The sequence below is a fragment of the Musca domestica genome, unplaced genomic scaffold, assembly GCF_030504385.1.
Source record: "Musca domestica strain aabys unplaced genomic scaffold, Musca_domestica.polishedcontigs.V.1.1 20, whole genome shotgun sequence".
NCBI lineage: Eukaryota > Metazoa > Arthropoda > Insecta > Diptera > Muscidae > Musca > Musca domestica.
Window position 1 is genome coordinate 9,103,489 of NW_026712250.1, and position 9,768 is coordinate 9,113,256.

At 36.1% G+C, this 9,768-nt stretch overlaps 2 protein-coding genes across 2 annotated transcripts; one reads left to right on the forward strand and one right to left on the reverse strand.

Moving 5' to 3' along the window:
- Positions 1-236: 236 nt before the first annotated feature.
- LOC101899744 (synaptic vesicle glycoprotein 2B) lies at positions 237-5,173 on the forward strand. The gene is made up of 7 exons (XM_059122397.1): positions 237-459; positions 628-952; positions 3,604-3,982; positions 4,044-4,370; positions 4,442-4,583; positions 4,647-4,803; positions 4,879-5,173. Exons 1-7 carry the CDS (start codon positions 366-368, stop codon positions 5,084-5,086), a joined length of 1,632 nt encoding a protein of 543 aa, XP_058978380.1. The 5' UTR covers positions 237-365; the 3' UTR covers positions 5,087-5,173.
- Positions 5,174-9,257: 4,084 nt separating this feature from the next.
- Positions 9,258-9,730, reverse strand: LOC101899917 (peptidyl-prolyl cis-trans isomerase-like). The gene has a single exon (XM_059122399.1). It carries the CDS (start codon positions 9,612-9,614, stop codon positions 9,300-9,302), a length of 315 nt encoding a protein of 104 aa, XP_058978382.1. The 5' UTR covers positions 9,615-9,730; the 3' UTR covers positions 9,258-9,299.
- Between the last annotated feature and the right edge of the window lie 38 nt (positions 9,731-9,768).

Below are 9,768 nucleotides of genomic sequence, written 5' to 3' on the forward strand. Positions count from 1 at the left end.
CTGGGACTTAGCAGGCCCCATAAAACCTTCACAAAAAGGTTTATATACGTTCCGTCTAATAACGGGGGCCTGTAAAGGCAAATCCGAGAAAAACACTTCAATAAAAAAAAACGACGAGATAATCAAGGGGAACGCTGCTACCTGTGTGGTTTGGTTGCGCCACCACAATGACAGACGCTGGACAGAAACTATAAAATGTTTGAAGCGCTTGAAAAGCTTTCACACTTCTCATCGGTGATCATTCCAAGGGCAATGTAGTGAAAGTGGTGGCGCATTAGAAAAAAAAAACAAAAAGAAATTCTCCTCGAAGACTGCAAAAACGAGATCAAGCTTTAGAAAAAAATTCAAATTCCAAAAATCTCAAAATGGATAAATCGGAAACTAAAATGGAGAAAAAGGAGCCTACTAAGGTGGAGGCCACAAAAGTTGCCACCATTGATGAGGCCTTAGAGAAAACTCGTGAGTTTGAAAATAATCATTAATCTGTGCCAGAACTGCAAGAATGTAAAAGTTTTTTTTCCAATTTTCCCCTTATGAAAATTGCAAAACTATTAGATTCTTGCCTGTTCTGAAACATGCCCATGTTATCTAAAATCCTGTCCTAATATCCGGTTTTACTTTCTGCAGATTTTGGCAAATTCAATACCCAAATTATTGTCTTCTCTGGTGCGGTATTGAACAATGTCATCTTGGAATCGGTTGGCATGAGTTTTGCCCTGCCCGTGGTGTCGTGTGACCTCGACTTATCCTACCAAGAACAGGGCATATTGGGCGCCATATGTTTTCTGGGCATTATAATTAGTTCACATTTTTGGGGTCTGCTGGCGGACACCATGGGTCGTAAACGTATTATGCAGCCAACTTTGTTCCTGGGATTTGCCGTAACTTTGATTTCCAGTTTTTCGGTTAATTTTACAATGATGGTGATTCTGCGGTTTTTGAATGGCATATTGTAAGTATATGAGATCGCAGACATATATTTTGATTCGTAAGTTTATTGAGAACAAAATTTGATTCATTCGATTTGGGGCAAGGAAGGGATTGTGGTGACCTAATGGGAAATTTTTATCAATGACATCCAGTCGTAGTCTTTAAAAATTTATTGAGAACAAACAAAAATTGATTGGTGTCCAGACTAGATTATCCTGCAGAGAAAAGGATTGATGTTGATACGGCCAAAACCTGCCTAATCGAAAAAACCGTTTAGAAACAATAGATCTCTTTGGACCGAAACCGTTTCAGGACATTTAAAGTCGATCTAACGATGTCCGTCTGTCTGGCTGCTGCGCACGATAACTCTCGAAAGGAGTATCAAATTTGATCCAAACTTGGTACATCGTAATATTATTGTCAAACTAAGATTGAGTTCGTAGATGGGCAGTATCGGTGCACTCCTTCTGGTACCTCCACCCCCCCCCCCCCCCCACAAAATATGAACATTTGCAAAGAAAATAATTTAATGCACAGAAAGGGAAAGGATAATCCAATTTCGCTCCAACTTTGCAAATCCTAATATTTGCATCAGTGCTAGGTCAGGTGCGAAAATGAACAATATCGGACCCTCCCCCACAAAGGGTCAAAATTGTAAATAATTATAACTTTTCTAAAATATGATGTAAGTGTCCTATTGTCTTGAAATTACACACATCACAATATTTTTATTAACCCAAGGTCTGGTGTGAAGATGGAATATATCAGTCCACTCCTTCTGGTACCTCCCCCACAAAGGGTAAAAATTTTGAATATTCATGGAGCTCATAAAACACGAAATTAACATCCGATTCCGATTTGGCACATGTCAATACTTTCATAAACACAAGATCTGTTATGAAGATGGTATAGATCGAACCATTTCTTCTGATACCTCCCCCACAAAGGGTAATAGTTTTGAATAACCAAAACGATTATAAAAACGGAAATAAGCATCAGATTCTCTTCAAATTACACACATCTCATTATTTATCTGGTACCTCCCCCGCAAAGAGTCAACATTTGGAGTAATCATGAAGCTCATAAAAAGCGAAAATAACATCCGATTCCATTAAGTCTTGGTAAATCTCAATATTTCCATAAATACAAGATCTGTTATAAAGATGGTAGAGATCGGATAATTTCTTCTGGTACCTCCCCCACAAAGGGTCGAAGTTTTGAATAACCAAAACGATTATAAAATCCGAAATTAGCATCTGGTTCTTTTCAAATTACACCCATCACAATATTTTTATTAACCCAACGTCTGGTGTGCAGATGGAATATATCGGTCCACTCCTTCGTGTACCTCTCCCACAAAGATTTAAAATTTTGAGTAGCCATGAAGCAGAAAAAAACCGAAAACAACATCCGATTCCATCGGTACATCTCAATATTTCCATCAACACAAGATCTGTTAAAAAAAGATGTTAGAGATGGGAACATTTCTTCTGGTACCTCTCCCACAAAGGGTCCAAGTTTTGAATAACCAAAACGATTATAAAATCCGAAATAGGCTTATAAAACACGAAATTAACATCCGATTCCATTTAGACTTAGTACATCTCAATATTTCCATAAATACAAGATCTGTTATACAGATGGTAGAGATTGGACCATTTCTTCGGGTACTTCTCCCACAATGGGTCGAAGTTTTGAATAACCAAAACGGTTATAAAATCCGACAACTTGTATCGTTTCTTTTTTTATTAAGAACAAAAATTGATCTGACATTAATTCGAAATTGAGATCCGGTCTAAGTTATAGTTCTGAAAAAATTTTAAACATATATACACGTGGTTAACCTCTTAATTCTACCATGGTAACCACCTTAATATAATGCATGTACAGTGCCAAATTGGAGTATTTATCCGGAAAGAAAAATGTGCTTTTTGGCAAATCAAATTCCAGACACCAAAAATAGACTTGCTTACGATAACTTGCAGCGTTTCTTTTTATTGAGAACAAAAATTGATCTTTGCTGATATTTGACCCATGAGCTTTTAAGAGCTTTTTTTCAGATTGCCCATAAATATCCTCCTTGGCAAACCATAAATCACATACATATCCTTCTAGGCAAACCATAAACCTCTTGCCTTGAAAATTGGCCTCAAAAGTCCCCTCAATTGTTGCTTCTCGTAGATAATTATTTCTGTCCACCTGTCTGATTTATGGAACAACCATGGTGTGATTCCAGTTGTACCCTGATGAAATACCTCAATGGTGAAATGCAAATTTTTATTTAAATAAAGCCAAATCTCTTCTAAAGCGACCGTTTACCTCAATTATTAGGCTAACAAAGATAAGGCGAGCAACTCGAGGCGACTTAGAGTCTCTGTCTAAAAATAATTCAAACAATGACAATTTAGAGTCTTCCGTAAAGCATGTAGCACACAAAGATTAAAATATAAAAGTTTATGTCTGCCAAATCTGTGGTGGCATCTTCTTTAATAGAGAATTAGGGGGGATTTGCTCCACGATCACAATTATGTCTAATTAAAAAGTAAAGCCAGATTACTGCTTCGCGTTTTGTAGGTAAACATCTGTACGGCGTCATTTTTTGGATACCCATGTCTCTTATCATCCAAATTCTAATTCTCTAAAATATTTTATTTCTCGCTTTCTTTTTTTCAGTATATCCGGTAGTTCTGCTACCATTTATGCCTATGTGGGAGAATTTCACTGCGAGAAACATCGTAATCGGGCTGTGCTTTATGGATCTTTTATTGCAGCCTTTAGTGCGATTTTCTTCCCCTTGATTGCATGGGTATTCATCAATCAAGAATGGCAGTTTGAGGTGCCCCTGCTGGGCATAACCTATAGACCATGGCGTTTATTTTTCATAGTTTGTGGGCTATCGGGTCTGGTGTGTGGTATTATTTTCCACTATTTGCCGGAGAGTCCCAAATATCTGTTGGGCGCCAATAGGCATGATGAAGCCCTGGACGTGCTGCGCTATATGCACAAGAAAAATACGCAGTCAAATAAAAAACTACAAAATGAGAGCTTTGAGGTAAGTTCTTCCCGGAGAAGTTTTTTTTGTAGAATTTAATAAAAATTATCCTTTTTTTTAGATTACCACATTACTACCGGACCTGGCCGATGTCCCAGCTGTGGATACGCAGACCAAAACAAATGACAAGAAATCTCTAACCTCAATATGTCGGGTGATATGGAATCAAACAGCACCTCTGTTTATGAGTCAGCACATACGCAAAACTGTTCTCTCCTCCGCCATTTTATTCACCACATTTTTCACCGCCCATGGAGTGTATATGTGGTTCCCCTATATTCTCAATAACATTAATTTATATGTGGCCAAATACGATGAACCGAAAAGGCTTTGTGATATTTTAAGATTTGCCCAATCCTCGAATTTTACTTTAGATGGAGACGCAGAGGTAAGGATTTGGTTTGGCTTTTATTTTTTACAGATTTTTTATAGCTACGTTTTCCCTCTCCTTATTCACAGTTTCCAGTAGCTGAGAAAATTTGTGTCACCAAACTGGAAATTGATACCTATAAACATACCCTATCGCTGGAATTTATCTATGTTGGTCTTCTACTTCTGGTCATATATGCCAACCGCAGATTTAACCGCATTCCCATTCTGTGTATGTATTACATCTAAAATATCCTGAAAAAAATTAATTCTAATATTCCTTTTCTTCTTGTAGTTATTGTCCTAACCGTTTGCGGACTATGTGGAATCCTGAGCCTATTGGTCGAAGACCCCATGGTATCGATTTATCTATTTTTAATAATGCTGTGTTCCGGCCTGGGAACAAATGTCATGAATGCCATTGTGGTGGATATTTTTCCCACCAGTTTGAGGTGAGTTTCAATTTCCCCTGTTTAAAATTTATTGAGAACAAAAATTTATTGTTTTCCGTTTTTTTTTCCCTTCAGAGCCATGGCTGTTTGCATATCCCTAATGGTTGGACGCATTGGCAGTGTTACGGGTAGTAATGTGCTGGGTGCCCTCATCGAGACTCATTGTGAAGAGGCCCTTTACAGTTCATCAATAGCCCTGGTGGTGGCAGCTATTTTGGCCTTGCTAATGCCAAAAGCTGCATCTGAAAAGAAGAAAAAAATAAATGTTGAAGAAGCTAATTAGAATATTTATTGTTTATAAATTATTTTCGTATTTATTATTTTATATTTATTTATTTTTAAATAAACGAGTTCGACTCATAAAAATCAATCAATTCTACTTCGGCCTATTTATCAGCAACAGATATGCAATTGGGAATTTTCAATGTGTATCATGAATTATGACGTTTCATGCTAGGTTATAACAAGTAAGGCATGGGACTGGCTGAACTTATCGAAAGCTCCTCGTTTTGTCCAATAAAATTGGAACGATCTGGCCTAGATAAAAGAGACTGCCATTTCTCACCAGGCATATAGTTTAACAGCATGATCTGACAAGGGAATGAACGTGGCGAGCTTCGTCGGTGCCGATTCTAGAATCGGGGAACTGAGATTGGAGATCAACTGTTTGGTAGAGAAGCATAAGGACAAATAGAGTTTGTAATACGGGGAGTGTTTCCACATTCGAATCGATACAAGTAAATTATGGGCAACAGTAAAATCAGTCTCCAATCCAGGGAAAAGAGATGATAGGACCCCAACCAGGTTTAACGATATTATGGTAACTAATCCGAAGAGGTCTAACGATTATTATGCCCTCCATGGAGGGTATATTAACTTTGTCATTTCATTTGTAACTCCTCGAAATACTCATGTCATACCCAACAAGGTATATCTTCCTGAGCAGCGTAAAATTCTAAGACGATTTAGCCCTGCCTGTCCATCGGTCTGTCCGTCCGTCTGTTGTAATCACGATAGAGTCAAAACGAATAAAGATGGGAAGCCAAAATTTTGCACAGATCAGTCTTTTGTCTGCAGACGAAGTCGAATTGTCTGCAGACGAAGATTGTTCCATGATATAGTATAGCCACCATATAACGGTACCTCCCCCAATATTGGGTATTTTGATGATTGTAGCCAAATTTGTCTGAATATCCACAAACGGAGTTCCTTCTAAATACTTCACCCCTTGGAAGAGTATTTTCTATATAGGTCCGCGATATCGTATATCACCCATATGACGGCACCTCCTTATAATCGGTATTTTGACATATTAGCTACATTTTTCCAATGGAATAGTCTAAAAATCCATATTAGACGTTTTTTTTAATCAGGTCCAGGTTTTTAGGTTCACCATATCGTATAGCCCATATACAACGGTAACTCCCGATATTCGATATTTTGACGATTTTAGGGACATTATTTATCGGAGTTGTTTCAAATTTAGAGTTCGTAATGGGAACTACAGTCTATGACAGAAAATTGTCTATGAAAGTCCAGGTCTTCATATAGCCCCGACATAACAGTATCTGTCTATATTCGATATTTTAATGATTTTAGCGACATAATTCATCGAAATTGTTTCAAATTTCATATTTGGAGTTCGTAGTGGGAACTACAGTCTATGACAGAAAATAGCCTAGGTCATCGTATTGGCCCCATATATCAGTGCCTCCCTATATTCGGTATTTTGACGATTTTAGGTACAACATTCACCGAAATTGTTTGAAATTTAGTATTTAAAGTTCCTAATAGGTACTACTGCCTGTGACAGAAAATAGTTTATGCAGGTCCAGGTCTTCCCTATATTCGGCATATTAATGATGATGCTACATTATTACCAGTTTTTTTTTCAAGTTTCGTATAAAAAAAATGTAATGGCTTATGCCAAAAGTTGCCTATGCAGGTCCACGTCTTCCTATAGACCCCAATATAACGGCTATATTCGATTTATATAAGATTTTAACAGATGTTTAAACCGATTTTTTTTTTTTTTTAATTTCCAAATTCAATCCAAATGACGGAGGGTATTCAAAGTTCGACCCGGCAGAACATACTGCTTTTTCACCTGTTCAATTTACTTTTCATTTTTATGCACAATTTTCCTCTTCTCCGTCCTTACAGTTGACCCCAATCACTGACGACAAAGGTCTTCGAAGTTTTACATTTTCGGGAATTTATTGAGAACAAACATTGATTCGTAAAATTTTTTGTACCATCCGCTGACACTATCCCCGTAAGGTTACCTATAAAATTAATTAAACGCATTTTTTTAACTAATTTTTATTTACTATAAACAATTTCTTACTTTTCTTCATTAAAGTTGTCTTCGTTGCCGATTTACTAACCACTAATTCGAGTATATTGAAAATATGTGATCCCTCAACGACTTTCAATTCATTTCAGTTTGTCGATGAATTTTTATTGAGAACAAAAATTGATTTCTTTTAATTTTTTATAATCCAAACTGACATTCCAGCCCCAAATAGTCCTGCCTACAACTCGCCACCTATAAAAAAATTTAATATATATTATTTTAAAAATTATTTCTCATTTTAATTTTTATAGAAGGTTTTCCACTTCTTCTTCTTCGCAGTTGACCCCAATCACTGATGGCAATGGTCTTCGACGTTTTACCCCTTGGAGAATTTATTGAGAGCAAAAATTGATTCGTAAGATTTTTTGCTTCAGCCGCCAGCGACCCTGCTTCCGTAAGGTTACCTAGAAAGTGATTAAATACATATTTTTAACAAATTTTTATTTGTATAAAAATTTCTTTCTCTACTTCCTTAAAATTTGACCAACCAATTGAGGTATATTAAAAATATTTGATTCCTAACCACCAATTGGGGTATATTGAAAATATCTGATTCATCAACGATAAAGATTTCCTAGCCAGTTTGTCGATGAATATTTATTGAGAACAAAAATTGATTTCCTCAATCCATCCATCCATCTGGCCACCTATAAATATTTTAAATATATATTATTTTAAAATTTATCTCTGATTTTTATAGACGATTTTTCACTTCTTCTTCCTCACAGTTGACCCCAATCACTGATGTCAATGGTCTTCGACGTTTTACCCCTTTGAGAATTTATTTAGAACAAAAATTGATTCCTAAGATTTTTTTATACCAGCTGCTAGTGACCCTGCCTCTGTAAAGTTGCCTATAAAGTGATTAAATACATATTTTTAACAAATTTTTATTTGTATAAAAACTTCTTACTCAAATACTTAAAGTTGACCAATGGTTTTCGTGGTTCCTGCCGATTTACTACCCACCAATTGGGGTATATTGAAAATATCTGATTCCTCAACGATAAAGATTTCCTTTCCAGTTTGACGATGAATATTTATTGAGAACAAAAATTGATTTCTTTTAATTTTTAATAATCCAGACTGACATTCCACCCTCAAATTGTCCTGCCTGCAACTCGCCACCTATAAATAAATTAATTATATATTATTTTAAAATTTATTTCTCAATTTTATTTTTATAGACAATTTTCTTCTTCTTCTTCCATAGTTGACCCCAATCACTGATGTCAATGGTCTTCGACGCTTTACCCCTTTGAGAATTTATTGAGAACAAAAATTGATTCCTAAGATTTTTTTATACCAGCTGCTAGTGACCCTCCTTTGTAATGTTACCTAGAAAATGATTAAATACATATTTTTAAAAAAAATTTTATTTGTATAAAAACTTCTTACTCTAATCCTTAAAGTTGACCAATGGTTTTCGTGGGTTATATCGATTTACTAACCACCAATTGAGGTATATTGAAAATATCAGATTCCTCAACGATAAAGATTTCCTAGCCAGTTTGGCGATGAATATTTATTGAGTACAAAAATTGATTTCTTCAATCCATCCATCCATCTGGCCACCTATAACCAAATTAAATATATATTATTTTAAAATTTATCTCTCATTTTTATAGAAGTTTTTCCACTTCTTCTTCCTCAAGTTGACCACAATCACTGATGTCAATGGTCTTCGACATTTTACCCCTTTAAGAATTTATTGAGAACAAAAATTGATTCGTAAGATTTTTTATACCAACTGCTAGTGACACTGCCTCTGTAAAGTTCCCTATAAAGTGATTACATACATATTTTTAGCCAATTTTGATTTAATGCAAAAATTTTCTCACTCTACTTCCTTAAAGTTGACCTATTGTTTTCCTGATTTTTGCCGATTTACTCCCCGAACTCAAGTATATCGTAAATATCTAACTCCCCGACGACTCAAAGACTTCCAAGCTAGTTTGTCGATGGATATTTATTGAGAACAAAAATTGATTTCTTAATTTTTTTTTATTGCCCAGAATGGCAGATTCCAGCTCGAAATAGCCCTGCCTGCAAATAGCCACCTGTAAATAAATTAAATATATAATTCTTGTCAAATCTGTTTCTCATTTTTATTTGTATCAAAAAACTCTCTTCTGTTTTCTTACAGCTGACCACAATCACTGATGACAATGGTCTTCGAGGTTTTACCCGATTGACTACCCATCGATTCGATTTTCTTGACAATATCCAAACCCTCAACGACATGGCCAAAGACGACATGACGATTATCCAACCATGTGGTTTTCACAGTTGTCACAAAAAACTGAGAGCCATTTGTATTGGGTCCTGAGTTGGCCATTGACAAAGTGCCGGCCTCGGTGTGTTTTAAAATGAAGTTTTCATCGTCAAATTTGGCGCCATAAATCGATTTGCCACCGGTACCATTGTGGGCGGTAAAATCACCACCTTGACACATGAAATTTGGTATAACCCTATGAAAGGTGGAACCTTTGTAGCCATAGCCTTTTTCTCCCGTACACAGGGCCCGGAAATTCTCCGAAGTCTTGGGCACAACATCAACACGCAGCTGGAAATGGGAAGCAAAGCATAAAATGAAACAAAAAATTCCA

Coding starts and splice junctions, on each gene's coding strand:
- LOC101899744 (XM_059122397.1), top strand. CDS start 366: ATGGATAAATCGGAAACTAAAATGGAGAAAAAGGAGCCTACTAAGGTG. Junction 3,983..4,043: donor TACAAAATGAGAGCTTTGAG/GTAAGTTCTTCC, acceptor CCTTTTTTTTAG/ATTACCACATTACTACCGGA. Junction 4,584..4,646: donor TAACCGCATTCCCATTCTGT/GTATGTATTACA, acceptor TTCTTCTTGTAG/TTATTGTCCTAACCGTTTGC.
- LOC101899917 (XM_059122399.1), bottom strand. CDS start 9,614: ATGTGTCAAGGTGGTGATTTTACCGCCCACAATGGTACCGGTGGCAAA.